The sequence below is a fragment of the Hyaena hyaena genome, unplaced genomic scaffold (assembly GCF_003009895.1).
Source record: "Hyaena hyaena isolate Hyena2069 unplaced genomic scaffold, ASM300989v1 scaffold_418, whole genome shotgun sequence".
NCBI classification, from domain to species: domain Eukaryota; kingdom Metazoa; phylum Chordata; class Mammalia; order Carnivora; family Hyaenidae; genus Hyaena; species Hyaena hyaena.
Window position 1 is genome coordinate 1,269,100 of NW_024081051.1, and position 24,627 is coordinate 1,293,726.

Genomic DNA, 24,627 nt, shown 5'->3' on the forward strand with positions numbered 1-24,627 from the left:
TATGCATTTCAACAATTTTGGGTCTTCCAATCCATGAATATGGTATATTTCTACGTTTATTTAGCAAGTATTTAATTCCCCTTGACAGTTTTTAAAATTTCAGTATATAGGCCCTGCACTACTTTTATTCTTCCTGCACTAAATGTATTCCTAGGTGTTTGTGGGTTTTGGTACTATTTTAAATGGAGTTGTTTTTATAATTTTTTTTCTAATTTTTTGTTGTTGGTATATAGAAATGCGGTTGATTTCTATATATTGCTATTGTATCCTGCAGTTTTGCTAAATTTGTTTGTTATTTCTGGTAGCTTTTCAATAGATTCCTTAGGGTTTTCTACATACGCGATCATGTCATCAGGAAATACATTTTGTTTATATATTTTACTTCTTCCATTCTATTCTGTGCCTATTTTTTTTCCTTATTGCATTACCTAAGACCTCTAATACAGCGATAAATAAAAGTGGCATATCCTTGTCTTGTTCTTACTTTAGAAAGCATTGGGTTTCTCAACCATTGAGTGTGTATCTACAAATGTATAAATCGTTCTACATCTTCGTATTCATTTTTAGTTTATTTAAGAACCAAGTTTCAATATAAATCTGTTTTCTCTTTAGTTTATTTTCATAAATCAGTTTATGAAAGTGGATGTAATTTTAAAGGGGGAGGGTCTTTTTATTAAAAGGAACATGAAAGGGATTTACATTTATACACCTGATTAAGCTTTGTCCATGTGCTAGAGACTCTAGTTGTCTCCTGACGTGTTTTTTCCTTAGTAGCAGAACCTTAATCTTATTTGGGGCAGTAGTGCCTCCGACTAAGTAAAATATCACATTACCCGATTTCCAGTGCATCTAGGTATAGCCATCACATTAAATCCTGGCATCCTGGCCAGTGAACTGTAAACCCACAGGTTGGTGGAAAGTGTGGAAAGCCTCCTCAAAGTAGCCTTTGTCCTTCTGTCCTCCCTCATTTTCTTCCCTCTGCTGCCTGGAATGCAGTTAAGATGTTAGAACTTCTGTAACGTGAAGGAGAATAAACTTCTGCTGTATGTAAGCCATCGTTATTTGTGGTTTTCTGCATTGAATACTTAACCTAATAATCATGATGCATGATTTTCCAAAAGGAAAAGTTTAGAGCAGCCTCCTAAGACTGTTTAGAAACTATCTGTGGGACACGTGCGTGGCTCAGTCAGTTGAGCCTCCAACTGTTGATTTTGGCTCAGGTCACGATCCCAGAGTTGTCAGATCGAGCCCTTAGTTGTGCTCCATGCTAAAGGTGGAGCCTGCTTGGGATTCTCTCTCTCCCTCTGTCCCTTCCCCCCTTTCCTCAAAAAAAAAAAAAAAAAAAAAAAAGGAAAAGAAAGGAAACAATCTCTGATCAGTCTAATTAACTCCATCCCTTTTCCAGTTTAACTTCCCAAGAATCAGGATACCCAGTGCTTTAATTAGATACTTGAAGGTGATAGTAAAAAAGACAAGAACTACAGGAAATTCATCTGAATCATTTTTGCACTTGACAAAGAACAAGATTGCAAGAGTCTTTTAATAAGTGCTAAAGTCCCGTGGTCCAGTGTGTTATGAAAAGAATAATCATTTCATAATTAATCACAAATGGCAGAAATAACTTTGGGCATCTCTAATTTGCATACATATTCTTTGGGTAAAAAAAAAAAAAAGTAATTCCGAAGTTTCTTCCTTCTTCGTTTAACACTTTTAGTGAAGATAGGAAATAGGTATATATAAGTTCTGTTAAAGAAAAGATTTTCTTTGTTTTGCTCCCTGCTGTATCCCAGCATTTAGAACACAGCCTGGCATACCAGAAATGTTAAGTATGTGTTGAGAGAATAAATGTTGGATGAAAAGCCTCAGTCAGTCTGATTTCTTCAGGACCTGCGTGCACATGAAGTCTGTATGACAGGGTCCCAGTGCTGAGGGACGTTTATTCCCTTTGTTCATCCCTGTCTTGTGAATGCAGCACTTTCTCCCCACAAGAGCAGCTCCTGGTGTTTATCCTATTGTCCAATTAGGTGATAGGTGTCTGAATGTCAGGACCATGGCTCACAGGACCCCAAGGAGCAGTTTGCTTGTAGGTTTCTGTTCAGCCACAGCTGCCTGCGGAAGGAGATCATTAAACACCTGGACGGGTGTCCTTACCCAGTCATGGTTTCTCACCTTTGTCAGCTGTGGTTTCATGCTAATACCGAGCAGGACCAGAGGACACTTGAGGTTTACTCTCTATGATCAACAGAGTTTCATCTATTTTCTGCCCAGCAAATTAAATTCTTTATTTGCCCGATGAGCATTATTTCATGGTTCCCTTTCTAAAAGGACTACTAATCTGAAAAATCAGCCTGCGTGTGTAATTGATGCCCCTGTTTACTAATGGCCTAAAAGAAAACCATTGCCTGAGTTTTACATTCTCAGTTAGATTGATGAGGTAGTAGTTCTGTTGGCGTACGGGGAGCTCCTCGCACTAATCCTGGGCTGTGGCCTGGCGCTTTGGCCTGTGCTTTCAACTGCATGTGGCCTTGAATGCTCTCCTGACCTCTGGGTTTCTTTTCCTGGGCCAGGGTTCCCGATTCCTGCTGCTTGAATACTCTGATTCTGGAGCTAGCTGGCCTTCCCAGGCCTGTGCCACTTGTCCCATAGCTGGTCATCCTGGACCTCAGTCCTGGCCTTTCCAGCACCAGTGCTACTGCTTTGTCCCTTGTCATTGGACCTGTCAGCTTGATCATGGGCTTCCCGCTTTGAGGGCCTAACCGGAGCCCCTCTGTTAGTGTTTCCCCTGGCCTCTCGACATGCAAATCTGAGCATCTAGTCTATTTTTAAAGCCTCTTTTTTACAAACTGTGGGTTTCGAGAAAACTCTCATTCAGAAGTTCCAGTACGTGAAAGGTTTATGAGATTATGAAAATTAAAGTTAAAAGTAATGTGTAGAAGGGCACCTGGGTGGTTCAGCTGGCGTCTGACTTCGGCTCAGGTCATGTTCTCGCGGTTCGTGGGTTCGAGCCCCGCGTCGGGCTCTGTGCTGTCAGCTCAGAGCCTGGAGCCTGCTTTGGATCCTCTGTCCCCACCTCTTGCTACCCCTCCCTTGCTCAAGTGCACATACTCTCTCCCTCTCAAAATAAATAAACATTAAAAATAATGTATAAATGTAAGGTAGTATAATAATACTCTCTCAAAGCTCTAGATAGTAATGAGGTATAACTTATGGAGAATTTAATGCAGTCATTCTTAACTTTCCCATCTTGTCATAGAATAGGGTAGTGATTATCAAATATTGATAGGAAACTAAACTACCTAAACTCTTCGTATTTTAATCCTTTATGAATAGCTAAAACATTTACGAATAGCACTTTATTTATTTGACGACTTGAGGTCATGCTGGTGTACCAGAGGCATAGACAGGTGAACTCTACCTTTGTGTCATATGGGAAAGGATAAACTTAACACCAAAAATGTGTCTGCTGGCAACTTTCCTATTTCCTTTAAAAGAATCTAAAATAATGTATTTAGTTTTGTAGAGCATTATTCATTTGCCATTCTCCCAGCAAATACCTAAAGGGTTCTTACCATGTGCCAGGCATTGTTCTAGGTGCAGAGGTCAAACTGATCAAAACCAACCACAGTTCTTCCTCTTCCAGAGCATACGTTCAAATAAGAAACGAACTCTTTGGATGAAATTTAAGCAAATGAACACAAAAGCCCTATTTTATCCCTGCTAGAATTTGCAGTAGTATACTTATTTATTAATGAGTTGTAAGTTATCCTAATTATTCACAGGATGCTCCTGCTAAAACTAAACACACAGTTTTGGTGAGTGTATCCATGATGGTGGGGGGCAAGTGTAGACATGGGCAAGAGGGTGAAAATCTTTAGCTTTCATCAATTCTTTGAAAGAATGCATTACTCCCCCACTAAATTAAGAACACCTGCTAAATTGTGAACTCCTTAAATAGAGGCAATAGCTGTGGATTTTCATTATTTTTACCTAATTTCTGTAAAAAACATACAATTACATAAAGCAAAAATAACACCATATTGATAGTATAAAGTATATAGGTGTACTATATAAGACAAAAAAAGTGGCATTAGATAGGGTTGATGTTAAGTGGGACTATATACTCTTGCAAGTTTACTATATTTTGCTTGAAGTAACTCAGTGTTAACTCTAAACACATTGTGGTAAGTTAAAGAAGGATTCTGTAAGATCCCTATAGCAAACACAAGAAAAATATGCAGTGTGATATTGCTAAAACCAAAATGAAACCCAGTAAAATTAAAATGAAGTACTAAAAGACTATTGTTGTAACACAAAAGAAAATAGGAAAAGATAAACAAAGAACAAAAAACAGATGAGACAAATAGAAATCCAATAGCAAAATCCAACTATATATCAAAGTAAGTACATGAAGTACAAAGAGCTCAACACTCTAATCAAAAAGCAGAAATGGTCAGCCTGGAATTGAAAGGCAGAAACTGCTATATGCAATCTACAAAGCACACTGTAAATACAGACACACAAAAAGGTTGAAAGTCAAAAGATAAAGATATATCATGGAAACAAAGCTGAAATGCCACATTCATATTAGAAAAAATAGATTTCTATAGGAGTATTACTAAAAATAAAAAGGGATACTTTGTTATGATAAGGGTCAATTATAAGAATATGTGTGCCTAATAGTTTCCAAATACATACAAGATGTTAAAAGGGAAATAAAGGGAGAAATGGACAAACTCACAATCATGGTTGAGGCTTTGAAGCTAAAAATTTAACAAACATTTTAAATTTTTTGCTTAATTCAAATCTCACAGTTCTAATTTGATCAATCATTTTCCTGTTTTGTTATGTTTATAACATCACGTTGCTATCTGTAGCAAAATCAATGCAATACAGCCCCATTTTCTATTTTCCTTCCTACCCAGAGCTTTAGAAAAGGAATTTCTTTTTCCTTGCCTCCAATCCATTATATGTTTCTGCCATAATACTTCCTATCTTTTTCTTTGTTAAAAAAAATTACAAATATATACAGATGTATATATACAAATATATACAGTGCTACCCCCACAGCCCCCCTCTTCCTCATCCTGCTGTAGAAGAAGCCACTCTCCATGGTTCTGCACTTAAGATATAAGTATGTGTCCATAAGTAGTCTGTACTATTATTTTGTGTTTTGGAATCTTGGGAAAAGATGGATATAATGTATGATACATTTAAAAATATATTAACAAAGGTAGCCTGGGTGGCTCAGTCAGTTAAGCATCAGACTTCAGCTCAGGTCATGATCTCACAGTTCAAGCCCTGCATCAGGCTATGTGCTGACAGCTCAGAGCCTGGAGCCTGTTTCAGATTCTGTGTCTCCCTGTCTTTCTGCGCTTCCCCTGCTCGCATTCTGTCTGTCTCTTTCTCAAAAATAAATAAACATTAAAATTAATTAATAAAAAATATATTAACACATGTCCACCCAGTTTATTTTAACTGCTATTTAGTAATCCCTTGGATGAATAAGCCGGTCTGTACCATTTGTCTCCCGGAGACACTTTGTTTCATTTCCTAACTGTTAAGTACAGCACTGCAGTGGAGCATTCCCGGAAGTGAGCCTTCGGCTCAGCTCGGGTACCATCCCAGTCACATCGCTCTCCAGAGAGCTTGAACCACTTGTCCTCAAGACTGTGAGGCTTGTCAGTTCTCCTCGTCCTCACCACCAAAACCGGATCCCAGATTTTTCCATTTTTTCCAAATTATTATTATATTTAATGTTGCATTTCCCTAAAACAAGTGGGATTAAACATCTTTTCATGTTTGTTGCCCTTTTGGATTTCTTCTTCTGAAATTGCCTTTCCACCTGCTTTTTAAGTTGGGTTGATTGTCTTTTTCTGATAAATGTGTAGAGTCTCTTTATGTATTTTGAATACTACCCTTGTTGACTTCAAGGATTCTAAGTACTTTCTCTGGGCTCTTACTTGTGCCTTCATTTATGGTGACATTTGGCACACTGTGGCTTTTGAATTGTAAAGTAAATAAATGTATGTTTTCTCTTAGTTTGTGCTCTCTGATTCATATATAAAAATCCTTCTCCATCCCAGTGTCAAAAACATGTGCCTTCCGTATTTTGTGCAGAGATTTAAAGTTCAGTGAATTATGTTTCCTTAATGCATTGGGAGTTTATGCATGGTGTTGGGAAGAGGGGGTGTGTTTTGTCTCTCTCCCTGTGCCGAGCTCAGCTGGTCCTTCCCCCCAGCTTACCCGTTCCTGCTGTGCGCCACGTGCCCTTCACCAGGGCCTCCAGAGCCTCCTTCAGAGCTCTTGTTCCTTAGGTAGATTGGAGTCGCTCTACGTAAAGACCACATTATTTTAATTACTCCACCTTTATATCAGATCTTGAAATTTGATAAGCCTTATTATGTTTCTTTAAAATTACTTTGGCCATTCTGGATCCTTTCTTTTTTTTTAATTTTAAAATCTTTTTTTGGTGATATGCATATATATAACACACACTAAATGTGCATAAACCATAAATGTCACGAAACCAAACAGATCAGTGTAAAGTGAACACACCTCTGAGACCCACGCCCGCCAGAGTCCCACCAGCCCCTCAAGCCTCTTGGCACCCCTCCCTCCTGTGACTCCTAGGACTGCTGTCCTGGATGTATGGCCGTCCCCTCCTGCTCGCTTCCTGGCTCTCCCCCTCAGTTTATATATAGTTCGGCTCAGTCCCTTTACAAAGGTGGACTCATATAATGTATACATTTTTTTGTCGAGGTTCTTTCTCCCAACATTATGTTTTTAACACTTAAACCTTAAATATTCCAAATGCATATTAGAGCTGGCATTTAAGTTCCAACAAAAAACCCAAATAAGATTTTATTTTGGGGACACTTGAGTGGCTCAATCAGTTAAGCGTCTGACTCAACTCTTGATTTCGGCTGAGGTCATGATCTCACAGTTTGTGTGATCGAGCCCCGTGTCGGGCACCATGTGCTAACAGCAAGGAGCCTGCTTGGGATTATCTCTCTCCCTCTCTTTGCCCCTCCCTCCCATGCTGCTTTTTCTGTCTCTCAAAATAAATCAATAAACTTTTTTAAAAGATTTTCTTTTAAATTATATTGAATTTATATCTTAATTTGGTAAAAAATTACTATATTAACAATTGTGTAAATTCCCATTCATGGATTGATACCTTTATTACTAGGGGTTTTTTTTAATGTGCTTTCTTACATGGTTTTTTAGTTTTTTTTAAAGCAGTTTGCTGTTCTGCAGATAGTTAATTGTTTTTTTCCTTTGTAGGCAGTGTATATTTATCCCCGGATACCTTTAAGGACTTCTTTCTTTGTTTCACTGCAGTGAATCTAGATATAAATTTCCTTTTGTTATCCTTCTTGCGACTCCTACATTTCCAATTTGACATTTGTACTTTATTAATTCGGAAAACTCTTTTAACTATTATCTCTTAAAATAGAGTCCCCCTGTCCCCGTACCCGCTCTGCTGTCTTCTTCTGGACGCTCTGTGAGGGCCTGTCTCTTCTGTGTGGAACCTCGTAGGTGGAACCCCAGGCCTCCCCTCTGGACCGGCTCTGCCCACTTCAGAACTCCTTTCCCTTGTACCCCGCAGAGCTCTCACCTTCTCCCCGTGCAGGAGAGTGAGCATGCGCTGCGCTGGTTGGGGGTACGCGCTGCGCCAGCTGGGAGCAGGAGTCGGGGCTGCGTCCTCTACAGAGTGAAGTAGGGCCCCGTTTCACCCTCGCCTGCCTCTGGTCCCTGAGCCCGTCTCTGCTCGGGCACCTTGCCGGCATTTGGGTTTACCTTTTCTTCCCATATGCCCAGGTAGTTCATAGTTCCTCAGCGTGCTTTCCATTTTGTTTAGTGTGGTTCAGGGTTACAAATGCTTTCTAGTTTCACTGAACGTGGAATTTGTTTTCGTTTTCCATGGAGTTTTGTACCATTTTTTGAGAAAAGTGACATGGAAATTATTTGAAACCAAAGCTCCTCTACCTTCACTCTTCCCTCTGGTCCAATCTGTCTGCGGCGCCTACCGCTGCACCACAGCCTTCCTGGAAGGTCATCAGCGGCCGCATTTTGCCACGTCCAGTGTCGTTTTCCTCCCTGTCCTACTGGAGCGTGGAGGGACTGCGTGGTTCACCAGCTGCTCCCAGCTTGAAACACTGTTCTCTTTGCTTCAGTGGCGCCAAGCCCTCCTGGCTTTCCTCCTGTGCCCCGGCAGCCCTTCTCAGTCACATCACTCGCTTCTCCTACTCGGTCCATCCACAGAATGAATCCTAAGTTCTCTTCGCCCTTTTGTTCATCCCGCACCCTTGCTGTTATCTAGTTCCATTGCTTTAACCTCTAAATCTTTATCTTTGCTAAGTCTTCTCCTAAGTTCCAGGTTTGTCTAACTGCCCAGTCAGTATCACAGCTCAGATTTCTAATAGACGTTCCCAAGCTCACTCCCACATCATATTTGCTGTTTTCACTGCCTGAAATGTGCTTCCTCCAGTCCTTCGAATCACAGGCATCCCATTATCCTGAAGACCTTTGCTCAAATGTTGCTTCCACCAAAGCTTCCCTGACATCTGACCTAAAGATGGTCCCTGCTCCAAGCCACTTTATTTTGTCTCCTTCACAGAATGTATCTGGAATTGTTGTGTTTGCTCATTTACTGCATATTCTCTGTGTTGACCACTGTTACCTCCATAAGATTAGGGTCTTGTTTCCCTTGTCTTCTGCTGTCCTCTGAGTGCCTGGAACAGTCCCTGGTGGGTACTAGATGCTCAACAAATCTTGCCTGATTAATTTATTTAAATTTTATTAAGAAAATATTAAAGTGTATTTTTCTCCTATTAGCACATTATCAGTTATGTTCTAATTTGGTATGAATAATCTCTTATCCTAAGAATCAAATTCACAGAATTGAAGCATTTTTTTTAATTAAAAAAAAATGTTTAATGTTTATTTTTGACACAGAGAAGCAGAGCACGAGCAGAGGAGGAGCAGAGAGAGAGGGAGACAGAATCCAAAGCAGGCTCCAGGCTCTGAGCTGTTAGCACAGAGCCCAATGCAGGGCTCGAACTCACAAACTGTGAGATCATGACCTGAGCTGAAGTTGGACACTTAACTGACTGAGCCGTCCAGGAACCCCTGATTTTTTTTTTTTTTTTTTTTTAACAAAGGAATTGCCATGCTCATTTTAACCTAGAAAACCATAGAGTCTTTAGACATCTATTACCATATAAATTACCTTAAAGATATGAGTTTTGTAGGCTTGGTTGTAAGTAGAATTGTTAATTACCAACTATTGGCAAGGATTTTAAAACTAGGAAAATCAATACCTGAAAAATGTTTTAGAACACTATGTAAATTTTAGATTGTCTTTATTTTCTGATAAATGCTTTTAAATTTTATTTTAGAGAGAGAGCATGTGCAGAAGCTGGGGAGAGGGGAAGAGGGAGGCAGAGAGAGAGAGAGACAGAGACAGAGACAGAGACAGAGAGAATCTTAGGCAGGCTCCACGCTCAGCAATGAGCCTGTTGGGGGGGCCCAATCCCACGACCCTACGATCATGACCTGAGCCAAAATGAAGAGTTAGACACCCAGCCAACTGAGCCACCCAGCCGCCCTGTTTTCTGATAAATGTATTATGTGGCTGGATCACACCAGTAAAGTTGTTTTCTGCCAGTATCTCTCTTCGATGGCCATCTGCCAATAAAAGTAACCACAGTGTTAGTATAGTGTGAAAGTGTTTTGATAATCAGGTCTTATACAGCTTTTTTTTTTTTTTTTTTTTTTAAGAAAATATTGGTTTTTTAAAAATATTTTACCAGTACTTTGAGTGTTACATGGTTAGGATTTTGCCATCTCTTCTAGCTTTAAAATAACAAATTTCTTTACTGAGTAAATGAAATTTTTGTTGGTTTGTACTGCTTATTATTCAGCAACTTGGTAGGGTTTAGGTTATTAACTAACACTGCTAAAATGAAGAGGAATACCATCTGAAATACCTTGTGGTTATTGATTTCTGTGTTAAATATGTTCTTTAAAATTGTTACAGTGAAGCAACCCAGCTGGACTTTCCTCTTTCAGATATCGGGCATCTGCTACCACAGCAAAACGTTTCCAGTTCACCAGGTTCTCTACGTCCCCAGCTGGATGGCAAAGTTTTTTTCTTGGACGCTTGAGCCCATCTTCTCATCTTCGGAACCCACGGCGGAAGCCAGAATCGGGATGGGGGCCACGGTGGACATCCAGAGACAGCAGAGGATGGAGCTGCTGGACCGGCAGCTGATGCTCTCTCAGTTTGCCCAAGTGAGAAGACAGAGGCAGCAGGTGAGGGGCAGGGTGGAATTCACAATGCAGAAACAGTCAGTGGCCAAGGCGCGCTTGCCTCCATGGCTGTCTGTGTGGCAGAGAGGATATTTTACTCCTGCGTGTTGGCAATGTGGATACTTTGACGTTTTCCCAGGTAGGATGTAGGTCTCTGGTAGTGGCTATTCTCAGGGTTTTTTAAAGGTAAAAAAATAAATAAATAAATGGTAGCTGAAAGACCGGTCAAACTGGACATTCTCACTCTACTTCTGTTAGATAAACATTATTTCTTAGAGAAACACCAACCTAGTTAACAAGACGTGATATTTATCTGTTCTTTTAATCTTATAAAAGCCACAATGTCTTCCTGTTAAAGTGCTTATTATCGTGTGCTCTGGAGTGAAGAACACATGTAAAATTTCTTGACTTTCCTTGATTGAAATGGAGAGAATATGGAGGTAAGAAAACTTCAAGGGAACAACCAGTGAATCAAATAAATGCTGTGTTTTCTTAGCCTTGTTATCATTCCTCAGGAAATATTGAGCATTTATCTACAAAAACTGCTGTATTCAAACGCTCTAATAGCACACTTGTCTTTCAAGGGTTGCTATCAGCCAAAACCTTCTACCTGATCTTTCTTTGGCCCTCTGTGAGCCAGCACAGTGAGTGGGCTCTTCATTTCCTGTCTCCTCTGTCTTCTTTACCACCTGGGGTATAAGAGAGGATACTGTTCTCTCCTGCCATCTCCCAGCCCCTGCCTTCACTGGGTGCGAGAATTAGGTCTGCAGGCCTCACTGGTCTGGAGAAGTGAGATCAAGTGGGCATCCGGTGTCCCTTTGGAAATGTCGGTCCCTGAGTCTGTTTCTGGGGTGGAAGAAGGGATCCCTTATTAACAGGCTGAGTCCACTGGTGAAAGAGGGAGGCACAGGTTGTTTCCCAGAGATGTATTTGAACTTGAGATGACTCTGGAGCATACGGCGAAGATACCTGTGATGTAGTTAACTGTGGAGGACAGACCTCCCTTTTGAGAGGTCAGAGCTGGGGGTATAAACCCTGGGGTCAGCTGTGTAGGGTCCGGAGATGAAAGCAAGGAGCTAGATGCATTCTTTGAGAGCCTGATGTCCACGGTGAACACAGGCTCAGCTTTGTAACCAACAAGGGGAGGAGCTGGATCCTTCCAGGAAACAGAAGGAAGAATGAAATGTAGGAAAACTGAGAATAATCAGGGTCCCAAAAATGAGGTCACTGAATACAAATATTTTCCAGGCAGAATGGACAGAGCTGTGAGGGAGGGAAAGAGATAGGATACGATTTTGAGGGTACAATTCTAAGGTTTTTGGCCTCGGTAATGGGGTGTAATAGATCAACGACAGCCCTATGTCACCAATGTCTGAAGAGCAGATTTGGGGGAAATAGACTGACCGAGGTGCCTTCAGAATGCCTGGACACCCCATTAGGTCGCTGTGGGCCCTGTGCTCACGAGCAAGTTGGGCAAGTTGGGTCACTCCGCCAGGTGCCCCCAGGCACATTTTTGTGCGTGAAGTATCCCAAACAACAGTGTCCGGATCAGCATCTTTTGGGGGAAAGGTGGTGAAGAACACAGGGCGGCTGAACAGCAGTTACAAAGAAGGTCTGAGCCCGCCTCACGGGGAGCTGTGGAAAGGAGGAGCCCTGGATTCATCCAGGGAGCTGACATGGGAGACCTCCCCCGGTCAGTCACTGGGTGCAGATTGCAGGTCTCGGGCCAGCTGCTCTCAGATGCACTCCATCCACAGAGGGGGCAGCCCCGGAGAGGTGTCACCTGCCGGCACCCCCACAGCAGGAAGGTGGGGCACTTCAGTCCTGGGGGAGGCGTAGGGCTGGGGCAGAATATCCACCCCCAGTGCTGCTTGCATCGTCCGTAAGTTCTGGGAGCAGCTCCTCCCCGATTCCTGTGGCGCTCTTCTCCCAGGAGAAACCTTCAAGAGGAAGGTTAACAGGACCCACTTCACCACTTCTGCTGGAGCTGGTCCCAGGCCACACCGGCCATCATCTCTCCCCACTACTTGCCAGTCCACTCTCAGCCGGAAGGCGCACTTGGTGAAGTGACACAGAGCCTCGTCCTTGTGGGGTCTGAGTCTCCGTCAGCATGCCTTTATCAGGCTGTGTCTGCAGCCCTTGTCCATCTATTTGCAGTAAAACCTGGGGCAAGGGAGTACCAAGCGATGGCCTAGTGCAGCACCAAGGAGTACCAAGTGACATCTTGGTGCAGCACCTGGGAGTACCAAGTGATGTTCTGGTGCTGCACGTATTTTTCCCTCCTACTTTTTGTCCCCCTGCCTGTACCTTTTCCTGAGGATTAGAGCTAATTAATCCTGCCATGGTGATGATCTCTTTCCTCGCCTGCTGGTCTTTTGGCATATTGTGGTGCACTCTCTAAACCCACGGAGTCTAGAGTTTCCGGGGCAGGAAGCCGGGTCACTGGTTAAGAGGGTATTCACGGTCTAGTCCCCTCCTGCCTCTTACTTCCAAGATCTACCTGTTGGGGGTGCAGCTCCCAGATAACAGTTGTTGATTTAAGGTCTGCACTGGATGCTCGGGCCGAGAGTGCCGTCCTCACGGGCATCCTCTCCAAACTGGCATTTCACTTGCACCGTCCACTGGTTGTCTCATTGACCTAGCCAGCTGGCAGCTCCCAGGTCGTATGATACACGAGAGGGTCCCTGCATCCTGTGTTCTTTTTGCTGCTGTGCATATGTTGTAGTAAGAGGCCTTGTGGTCTGATGCGATGTTTGTTGGAACCCCGGTCAGTAGATGAAACTTCTGTAAACCCACAGATAGTGATGCTGGTTGACAGAAAAGGGAGACAGACCCATAAGCAGAATATGTGTCAATTTCAGTCAAGATTTGCTGTCTTCATTATGGTTGCTCAGGCTGCCATAGCCGAGTACCACCGACTGAGTGGTTGAAACAACAGACATTTTTTTCTTATTGTTCTGGAGGTAGAAGTCCAAGGACAAGGTGCTGTCAAGGTTGGTATTTGGAGAGGACTCTCTCTGGCTTGCAGATGACAACCTTCCCATTCCGTCATCATGTGACCTTTCCCCAGAGTATGCATGCTCCTGGCGTCTCTTCTTATGAGGATGTGAGTCCTGTTGCATCAAGGTCCATCCTTAGGACCTCATTTAACCTTAATTACCCTATCTCCAAATACAGTCACATTGGGGGTTAGGAACTTCAACTGTGAATTTGGGGGTGGGCACATTCCAGAGTGAAGGGCCCGATGCGGTCAGTATCACCCTGACTATTGCTTCTCCTCGAGGGAAGGGGGTGTATGAGGGCTCAATGTGGGCCTCTGTTGCCGTCGGTAGCTGATTCTCCCTTGAAGCAGGGCAGGGCCCCTGTCTCTGCCCTCATGGTACCAGCATTGGATGGCCAATGATAGAGGCTGACTCGTGTCTGTTGTCTGAGCCACTCTGCCCCCTCTCTTTGGGTAGAGGGTTCTGACAGGTAAGACCCCAGCATTGTATGGACTGCTTGTCTCAGTGGACTCCTTTCTATTTCTTTTGCCATGTTCTGTCATATTTCCTCTTGCGGCCTGGCAGCAGCTTCGTACTGTCTGTCACCTGCCCCCTGCGGGCCCCCGTAGGCTCTAGGGTCACAGTCAGTCATTACTGGAAACTGAGCAAGACTGGTGGGTACTCGGTGGGCACAAGAGAATTGAAAAACATGTCCTTTGCCTTCATGAATTTGTGATCAACTTGAAGGGGCTCGGGCAGACAGACTGAATGAGCTAACACCCAGGAGCAATGGAACACTGGCCCGAGTGCCCAGAGCGGTAAGCTATCTGAGAAGAAGCGCCGTCAGCACAGCCCAAGACTGCGTGGGTTCAGGGCCCGAAAGGATCGGCATAGTTGGGTGGGCTGATGTGAGGCAGGTTATCCCCTGAGCAGAGGACCGGTGAGAGTGGTGCAGGCATGCACACGGTAGCGGCCCCCTCACTGGAGCATGGAGGGCACAGAGTGAGAAGTGGGAAGTCACACTGCACCTGTAACAGAGGGAGCGGTGTTTATAGCTGACCACAGATTTGGGTTTTGACATAGGAGGCTGTGAAAAGCGGTTTAGCCAGTAGTAAAGGTAGACCATGTTCTAGAAAAATCCATCTTATTGCAGTGTGTCAGTGGAAGGGAGAAAGAGGAGAGCAGGGAGGAGGGACAGATAGGAGGTCATCTTGAAATCCAGCTCTCAGCTGTGTGAGCGCCGTGGCCAGGATGCAGGTAGTCTCATTGAGCTCTGCTGGCTCCCTCCTGTTGCCCAAGGCTCAGCCATCCCAGTAGGGGACCCTCCTGTCCACCCCACTAAGCTCCAGCTGCCAGATCTAGATCAGGACCAGACTCCTACCTCCTGGGCTCCACACCTAAACCTCCCACTGCCTACTGGGCACTGCCTCTTGCATGCTCCACAGGCACCTGACGCTTTCCATTTCTTTGCCAAACTGGCTTCTCCTCCTCACTCGCTCCCCTCATGGAGAGCACCACCACCTGCCCAAAGACCCGAGCCAGGACATCTGGCTTCAGCCAAGAGAAGGAAAGCTATCACTCCCTGTCTGCACCCCACCTGGAGCCTTGCCACGACCACTTCCCTGTCCCCACCTGGACCCCCCGACTCGTCCCTCAGAGTGGTCTTTGATGGCACAGATCTGACCATTTCACTCTACCCAACTCCTTCAGAAGCACTTTGTGGCATTCAAGGTCACTAACACTCATTACCCAGAGCCCTTCCTGCATTTCAGCCACGTGGCCTCCCCTGGCCCAACGCACAGCCGTAGGCTAACCTTACCCAGCTGCTTGTGCTGCATGTCACTGGCCGCCTTCACTCCTGTCCCTAGCTCTGCCTCCAGCAGATGTCCTGTGCCAACTTCCCCGCCCCCAGCACACACACAGGGCTGCCTGCCTAACTCCTTTCACCCCCATGTCCCCTTCAGGTCTCCCCTCCCCTGAGAAGCCTGTCGAGCCTCCCCGGTGGGCTCTGATTCTCCTCTCTCTCTTCCTGCAGCCTGTGGGTGTCTCTTTCACGGCGCTCACCGGTCCAGCCCCTCACTCCTGGGTGACTTGCCAGTCTCCACCAGTAGTGTGTCTTGGGGGTGGGTGGAGACTTTTTCTTTGTATCTCCAGAATGCAAGCAATGTGGGGACTCACATATTTAGGGAATTAATGATTCAATATGTGGATAATCAGTATTTACAGTATTAATGTCCTGAGGCCAGCCGAATATAGGTGAATAGTCGGGGCTGGAAAGTATACAGATAACCTCTGAGAGGACAGGTGTGAAGCAAACCATTAAAGACACCCTGACAGAGGGCGCCTGGGCGGCTCAGTGGGTTAAGCGTCCCACTCTTGATTTCAGCTCAGGTCCTAGTCTCGTGTTTCATGAGTTCGAGCCCTGCATGGGGTTCTCTCTGGGATTCTCTCTCCCTGTCCCTCTGCCCCTCGCAGGCTCATGTGTGTGCTCTCTCACTCTTAAAAAAAAAAAAAAAAAAAAATCTTTAAAAAATAATTTTTAAAAATGTGATTCATTTATTTAAATGAATGAATGAATGAATAAAATAAATAAGACACCCTGAGACCCATATGTCAGAGCACAAAGAGGAAGAAGGAAAGCATTTCCAGAGAGGTGAGGAAAACCAGAGTTCAGCAGGCAGCGAGAAGAGAGTGTCTGAGGGGTGGTGGGAGAGCGGGTGTTCACATTCAGGTGCCACTCACCGCCACCCCCACAAATTAAAAGCCAAGCAGAGGAGCGCCAGGGTGGCTCAGTCAGTTGAGCATCCAACTTTGGCTGTGGTCACGATCTCATGGTCTGTGGGTTTGAGCCCTGCGGCTCCGCGTCAGGCACCGTGCTGACAGCCCAGAGCCTGGAGCTGGCTTCAGATTCTGTGTCTCCCTCTCTCTCTCTGCCCCTCCCCCACTCGCACTCTGTCTCTCTCAAAAATAAATAAACATTTTTTAAAAATTTAAAAGAAAACAAAGCCAAACAGAGATAGGAGGAAAAGACCACGAGACTCAGGAAGAATTGGTTCACTTTTGAAAGGAGTGTCCTGGGGAATGCAGCCCCGAGCAGCCGCCCGTGGGCTGGGAGAACACGCATCCCTTCCGTCTGATCCGCTGGCTTCATTCTGGGACACATCTGTGGTCATCGCAGCTCCGTTCGCCCAAGTTAACTGTGATGTGATGCCACTGAAAGTGTCTTTAGAATGCTCCGTAGCGTCTACAGATTGCTTGGCTCTAAAGGACAGTGAATGGTGGGGAGGCTGTCGACCTTGCTTCATCTAGAGCTTGAGACCCGAGCACTGAGGGGTCAGTGGGTAGTGTCCTTATGTGCATCAGGCACAGCGATGTGATCCTTCTGGACCCCGCCCTGGTAGGTAACTGCCAGAAGGCCCTGGACCGTGCTCTCGAGGACTTGTAGTGACAATTGCTGAGTTCACCCCCTGGGAAAGCCCCAGTCCTTCCCTGTGGTTCTCCTGGCCCTCTGCGCCCGTGGCCTTCCCACTCCAGCGTGCGTTCGTGTGGGCCAGCATGTTAGGTCCGCCGTGACTCCACTCTCAGATTCTCTCCTCTCCCGCTCAGAGGCGCTGGCCGCATGGCTGGTGACAGCTCCGACTCATTTTGGTACCTGCAGCTGCAGATCATTTTTCCATTCGGGGCCATCACATACTTTTCATAAGTTTATCTTTCATTCGTTCATCTAGTAGTAGGTGAACCCTTGAACGCCAGCACCTGTGTGTTTTTTGTATTTTTGTCTCTCTCAGTCCTACTGGCGTGTGTAGGCCTGAGGGACTGAAGGACACTGCTCTGACCCTCCAGAGGTCTGTGCCCACCAGGGGAGGGTGGTGACTCAGTCCCGGGGGCTGGGCTCCTGCTGGAGTTTGTAAGCAGCAAAGCGAGAGTCCCAACCTCCCTGTGTGGCTGAGGGAATCTTGAAGATGCAAACTTTCAGGGAGGCGTTTCAGGCCCAGGAAGCCTTGTGAGAGAGCAGAGGGGCTCAAAACAGCTGGGGGAGCAGAGAGCAGTTGCATTTGCCTGATCACAGGTTTCCCTAAGAGGTGGTGAGAGAGGAGGCTGGAGAGAACACGAAGGCCAGGGCAGAGGGGCTCTTGGGCCACACGAAGAGTTATTTTTCCTTTTGTTCTAGAAGTAATGAGTCAGTGAAGCCTTTTAAGTGAGAGAGCAGGTTCGGTTTGTTTTTAAGATGGAGTATTCGGGCCACAATCTGAGTGATCAGTGGAAAAGGTGATGCTGGGGGAAGACCAGCGGGGAGGTGATGAGGTCTCCGTGTTTTCAGGGTGTTCATGGTAGCGAGGCAGAGCGGCCTCAATGGGTGGTAGTGAAGGGCCTCAGTCAGGCTTTGCAGAGCCTCTGCGCTCACACCTCCAGGGCAGTCCTTGAAATTCCCTACAGTTGTGAGCATCTGAACATGTCCCCATGGCTTCTGAGCACATCATTCCCTCTCTGCAGTCCTGAGGGAACAAACCCACATGCTCACAATAGAAAAGCCGTGGACTGTAAATGAAAGAGCAAGGAATTTACAGTTAAGGGATCAGCCCTGGGCGACAGGGAGCTCTGTACTCCATCTACCTAATAGCCTTGTCATGAGAATAAAGTAACTTATACAAAATTACTTTACATACCAGAAAGATGTATCAGATATTAGTTGTTATGATCTTATTCATTGGACCTCTGCTTTCTGGCTCTCAGGAAATTTGAGAGAGAGAGAGAGATAGAAAAGAGAGAGAGAGAGTTCTGATATAAGAGCTAACCTGATAGTTACAGTTCTTAAAACTTTGTAACCTTTAGAACATGAGGCAGTAGGCTATGGCACCTGGGCCAAACCCAAAGCTAAGAATGGTTTTTACATTTTCACTGGTTCTGTAAATACCTGCATAGTGTCTTCAGTTTTGCCTCTTGGTCTTTGAAGCCCAAAACATTTACTGTCTGACCTGTCATTAAAAGCAAACAGGGGCACCTGGGCGGCTCAGTCAATTAAGCGTCCAACTTCGGCTCAGTTCATGGGTTGGAGCCCCACATCAGGCTGTGTGCTGACAGCTCGTAGCTTGGAGCCTGCTTCAGATTCTGTCTCCCTCTCTCTCTGCCCCTCCCGTGCTTGTGCTCTGTCTTTCTCTGTCTCAAAAATAATTTTAAAAAATTTTTTAATTAAAAAAGAAAGCAAAAAAACAAAACAAACTTTGCCAACCCACTGCTCTAGAAGATTATGTAGCCAGCAGCTTTCAAAGCAAAGTTGTACCAAGTCTTCATTCTCTCTGGGTCTTGATCGTCTGTTATTTATGTGACTACACAAATTTTCTCTGTTGGGTGATGATGATAATGCCATTATATGCCACAATGTAAACTTGGTGATTGAACTTCCAGAAGGTACCTCCATAAAATCTCCATTTCCCTTAGAAGCAGAGTTAAGGTGAGGCCCACTGTGAATGCATCATGCCAAGTGGGAGTTTTGTTAGCAAAGCAATGGACTCAGTCAGTTGGTACTAATTTCTTCATAACCTCTTCGCTTCCAGTGTTTCCTGGATGATTAGCACCTCTGTTTTCAGTAACAAGCAGTCTGTTTGGCCTGTAAGGAGAGATGTTGGTGCCTACAGCAGCTCACCATTACTCATGCATGTGTTTCAGTTATTTTTGTGGTGTTCAGTTAAACTGAACTAGATATATTCTCTCACCCGCGCTTCGTTACCTTTTGTGGCTGTGAAAATTGCTTCTCTCGTTATCCACCCCAGCAACAGTTGTTAGGTAACATCTAACATATACATTATTATGAGTCATATCTGCTTTGTAAATCATGGGAGTTCCTATCATTAATCAAGTATTTTTTAATTTAGTAAAATATATTTGGTGTATTAAAAGTGCTCTCAAGTTCCCAGTGTGATTTTAACTTTTCTAATAGCTTTAGAGGTAGACTTCACATACCTTATGATTCATCTACTTAAAGTACACAATTCAGTGATTTTTTTAGTATATGCAGAGCTGTACAAACATCAGCACATTCAAGTTTAGACCACTTCTATTACCCCAAAAAGAAACTGTGCCCAGTAGCAATCACTTCCCAACCTTCCCATACCCCTAGCCCTAGGCAAATTAGCAAATGCCAATCTGTTTTCTATAGATTTGCTTATTCTGGGGGTGCCTAACTCGCTCAGTCAATACAGCATGAGACTCTTGGTCTCAGGGTCATGAATTCAAGCCCCATGTTGGAGGTAGAGTTTACTTAATAAAAAAAAAAAGGCCTCTTCTGGACAGTTCATATACACTTCTTCTCTCTGGTCCTTTGTGACCAGCTCATCCATTTACAGTGTGCACGATCCTCCATGTGCTTAAATAGCAAGACCCACCTAGTAGACCTTTATGCGGCAGGTGCTCTCCCATCGAATGAGCTTCTGTCAGTTCCCCTTCATCTGGCCAGGCCTCTGAGTAAGCTGCTTACTCATCTCTTGGCCCCACCGGCACCACAGTTTCCATTAACACTTACTTTCCACAAAATATATTTTGTAGTCCAGCCAGGCTCCGAGGAGTGTCACAGTGACCCAGAGAGCGTGATCCTTCCTCTCCCTGAGCTGAGAGTAGACCAAGATGGTTATAATAAAACGTCATGAGCACTCTTGTAGGAGAAGCACCTAGCCTTGCCTGTGGGGGTTAAATAGTGTCTGGAGGAGGTACATTCTGTGTGGAGCCCTGAAAACTGTATACCTGTACCTTCATGTGTGTGACAGCGTGTGTGAGTGTGTGTGCGTGTGTGTGTGCATGCACACAGCAGAGGGGTCCACTTTGAATCCAGGGGGAGCAAGTTCTCAGCCTGCATGAACCCAGGCCACTTTAAAGACAGCATGGGGCATACTTCTCAGCACTTTTCCTTTTTAACTTTGCTCTTTCACTTTTTGGCGCATTTTGATTTAAAAACCATTCTTGTCTGGTGCTGTGCTGCCTTGTCAACCAAGCAATCTAATCAGTTAGAGCTAGTTCTTTTATGACTTTTTTCTTTTATGAGTATGAACTGTACAGCATCAGGTGTGGGATAAGTTATTCGGGCTTAGTTGATAAAAATCTGCAAATTAAATGAAAATTAGGTGCAAGAACTCTGTTTTCAAGTGAAATTAAAGCTAAGCTGTTGATCGAAATCTGTACCTCCTTGCAGAAACTGCTATCACGGTTTTGGTGCTCTTCGGGTTGATCACACTGACCTTTTTGACAAAATTCAGAAGAGAAAGATAGGATCAAGCTAAATTCTAATCCCTTTCCAAGACTGACTCATTAAGTGACCTCGAGAAAATCATTTCTATTCTCCATTCTGCCTTGTGTCTTCGTGAGAAAGAGGGGTGTGGTACAGTCTCATGATGACATGCTTGGTATTTTGGAGAAAGAGAAGGTATAAGCAGTCCTTTTCCTTTTATCTCTTATCAATCACTTTTTAAGACCACAAATGAATTTAGAGATGACATAATGTCAAGCATATTAGAAAAGTCATCCTCATAATCATTCGACAAGTTTTTCCTCCCCCGAGAAAGCCATCCCTTTGGGTTTTTGAAACCAGAAAATGATTCTAGTGCTGGAAAGATCCTTGGAGTACCCAGAAGTTTCTCAGGAAAAATCCTTCTGATCATCTTGAAAAGGCTTGAATTTCATGGAACCCACCCCGGCCAGGCTCAGACCCTGTAGCCTGATTCTGTGGGTGTAGATGTGGTTTTGTGAATAAAGCAGCAGGAGCCCAGGAATTTCCAGAGTGGTGAGTAACGTCTCTCGTCTGAGACCAGAACATAGATTAGCAATACCAAGATTTTTTTAAATCGTATTTTTTAAAATGATAGAGATTTATGCATGCATATATGGAGGCCGGATTCCCGGCGTGGACGGACGGTGGGGAGCAGGCTTAGTTGATGGCTCAGAGCACGGGCTCTGGGCTGAGAGCGACCACCCCACAGCACCTCCGTTCTCAGCATCTCTTCATGTGCCTTCCTCTCTCGGAGACCGTCCACACTGCAGTTCTGGTAGGTGTGATTGCTCGAGGAGCTCATGGTTTGTTCCAGGTCCTTCATCAGTGCGGTAACATTGGAGAGTAGCACAGGAGAGCATGAAGTGATGCCCCTGCAGCAGCTTGGGCAGGTGGCCGCTGGGCTCACTTTGAGTGAGAACTGCTTGGCTTCAAGATACTCTTTAAGAGATTGATTAGGAAGAGGCAACTCATAATTAGTTTAAGGATCATCTAGTCCAGCTTCCCATTTTACAGATTAGGTTCTGTTATATTCTCTAAAATTGGCAATTTGACTAAGTTCTCTGGAAGTTGAGCAGAGAGAGAGAACAGTAAGAATTTGGATTGTCAAGAAAGAAGCCAACTACAGATTCAAAACAAGGGCTAGGCCCCATACAGACTGCTGGGAGATAGAGGGACCAGGGAGGGCATTTTAGGGACAGGCACACTTTGAGCAGACATTGTCACAAGGAGCACTGAATGGAAGGAATGTGCAGGGGAGAGTAGGAAATAATTTAAGATGGGTCTGGTTTGGGAGGACCTTCAAACAGGATAGTTTAGACATGATGCAATAAGATGTTGAGTTGAGGCGGTGGCATTGTGAAGTAAGGAAGTGTCACCTGGTGTACCAGTCGGAGGAGGGCAGCGTTGATAACAGTGATGTCCCTCACCTGCCCGGCTGTGCATATTAGATGTGGCAAACACTTGCCCGGCTGTGCATATTAGACAGGGCAAAGTTAGTGACCGTGATGTCACTCACCTGCAGGGCTGTGTGTATGGGATGGGGTCGAAGTTAGCGACCGTGATGTCACTCACCTGCAGGGCTGTGTGTATGGGACGGGATCAAAGTTAGTGACTGTGATGTCACTCACCTGCAGGGCTGTGTGTATGGGATGGGATCAAAGTTAGCGACCGTGATGTCACTCACCTGCAGGGCTGTGTGTATTGGACGGGACCAAAGTTAGTGACAGTGATGTCACTCACCTGCAGGGCTGTGTGTATGGGACGGGATCAAAGTTAGCGACTGTGATGTCACTCACCTGCAGGGCTGTGTGTATTGGACGGGGTCGAAGTTAGCAACCGTGATGTCACTCACCTGCAGGGCTGTGTGTATTGGATGGGGTCGAAGTTGGTGGTTGTGATGTCACTCACCTGCAGGGCTGTGTGTATTGGACGGGGCCAAAGTTGGTGGCAGTGATGTCATCCAAGAGACTGTTGGCTTAATCTCAGAGCAGAACAACAAGAGTTTAAAAAGTGGCAGATCCCCTTCGAAGGAAAAATCGGCATTCTTGAGAATTGGCTGGATTTGCTGTACAAAACAGAGAGCTGGGTCCCAGAGTCACCAGGCTCTCCGGACACAAAGCCAGCGTTAGGAGGGAGGGACGGTTGCCACCCGCCCTGGCTCTCTGACCATTGAAGGATAGGTCGGGGAGTGAGAGGTGATCACTGAAGACATGAAAATGGGTGGCTTCTCTGCAGCGGGAGATGTAAAAAGGGGAAATCTTGAGTAATACCCAATCTCACTTTTAATAAAGAGTTTTCACCTCTTCTGTCAAAACACTTATGGTAACAAGCATCAGCACTGATTTTAATTTTGGCTTTTACTTAATAATTTTTGTTGAGAGCTAAAGTGAAGGAGGAAAAATAATGACCAGAACTCCTTCAGACAAAGAAGCAAGACAACAAGAGGTAGAATGCAGAAGTGAGTCATTTCCATACCGAAAGATGCTTTTACTCTTATGTTCAAGGGAGCCGCGCGGGAGTCCTTGCCCTGTGCAGCCCTTACCCTAACTTGTGCTCGGTGGTCTCAAGCATGGAAATAAAACTAAGAGAAAATCCATAGAACGTGAGCTAGATGTCCTCCTCCTGCGCCAGCCGTGCCCGGGGTCTGAGGGGGGCGTGTTGTCTCCCTCACACCGCCCGCCCCCCCAGAGCCCCCTCCTCCAGCCCAGATGGAGCGTTCTCATGCTCTACCAGAATCAGAACCTGATTTGATCCTGGCTTTCCCTGGAGGAAAAGGTCCCCATCCGGAGAGAGAGGTTGGCACCCTGGCCTTCAGAAGCCGTGGTGGGCCGAGTGCCGCCAACGCCACACGGGGCCCTGGCAGCAGGGTGCACAGCCGAGTCCGGATCTGCTGCTCTGCTTCCAGAGTCCTCCCTCTGCCCCGCCGGGAACCTAGCTTTGTGGGGGCAGAGGGCGAATACGTCTCTTGAGTTTGCAGCTAAAGTTGAAACTAACTGTACCTGTGTCTCAGGAGAAGTAAGAGTGGCTGTGGTGGGACCCCGGGGCCTCCCGAGACAAATGTCACCGTGCAGAACACACAAGACCAGGGGCACATGTCTGTCCGGTGGCTCGCGCCCCGGGTCTAGTGCTCCTCGCAGTTGTTCCTGATAGCAGCCCCTCAGCGCCCCTCTGCTCACTGGCACCCAAGCCAGCCCCCACCCCAGAAGGCGGCCCGGGGCAGGAACAGAGGGGAGCCGGGCAGAGAGCAGCAGTGCCCTCAGGAACCTGCGCCTTCCGAGCCAGAGGCTCTGAAAACTGAGCAGCACGATGTGTTTTGGGTCCTGATCTTACTAGTGTGGAAAGTGCTCTGTACTTTGCTGAGAAGAGTGGTATCAGATGAAGTATCTGAGCCCCAAAACTGGTCAGTAGCATAAACCACAAAGAAAAAGGGAAATTGAGAGCTGTGAAACTAGCCCGGAGTTTGTGCCAGTTCTCAGCTCGTCTCCCTCTAGCTTGTTATCTTCTCCCAACACCTGCTAAGACTGCTTGCTGCTGGGCAGCGCAGAAAACACCATGACACGCTGTGGACAGACGCAGGGGTGTGGCACCGTGACACGCTGTGGACAGACGCAGGGGTGTAGCACCACGACACACTGTGGACAGACACAGTGGTGCGACACCGTAACAGCTGTGGACAGGCGCAGGGGTGTGACACCGGAACACACTGTGGACAGACTCGGGTGTGACACCGGAACAGCTGTGGACAGACGCAGGGGTGTGACACCGGAACACACTGTAGATAGAGCCTATGGACAGATACAGGGTAGTGACACTATTAACATACTGTGGAGACATGCAGGGGTGTGACACTGTAACACTGAACAGATATGGGGGTGTGATACCATAACACACTGTGGACAGACGCAGGGGTGTGACACCGAAACATGCTGTGGACAGACGCAGGGGTGTGACACCGAAACACACTGTGGACAGGCGCAGGGGCGTGACACCGGAACACACTGTAGATAGAGCCTATGGACAGATACAGGGTCGTGACACTATTAACACACTGTGGAGAGATGCAGGGGTCTGACA

At 45.7% G+C, this 24,627-nt stretch overlaps 1 protein-coding gene across 3 annotated transcripts in view; it reads left to right on the plus strand.

Annotated features, from left to right (window-relative positions):
* Positions 1-24,627, plus strand: part of UBAC2 (UBA domain containing 2) — a 176,719-nt gene that overhangs the window by 128,903 nt on the left and 23,189 nt on the right. For all 3 annotated transcript variants that reach the window (XR_005531795.1, XR_005531794.1, XM_039252528.1), the window contains exon 7: positions 10,075-10,317. Coding sequence is in view for 1 of the 3 variants with exons in the window: in XM_039252528.1 (XP_039108459.1) it covers positions 10,075-10,317 (243 nt within the window). In the remaining 2 variants the exon portion in view is untranslated. The remainder of the gene's footprint in view (positions 1-10,074; positions 10,318-24,627) is intronic.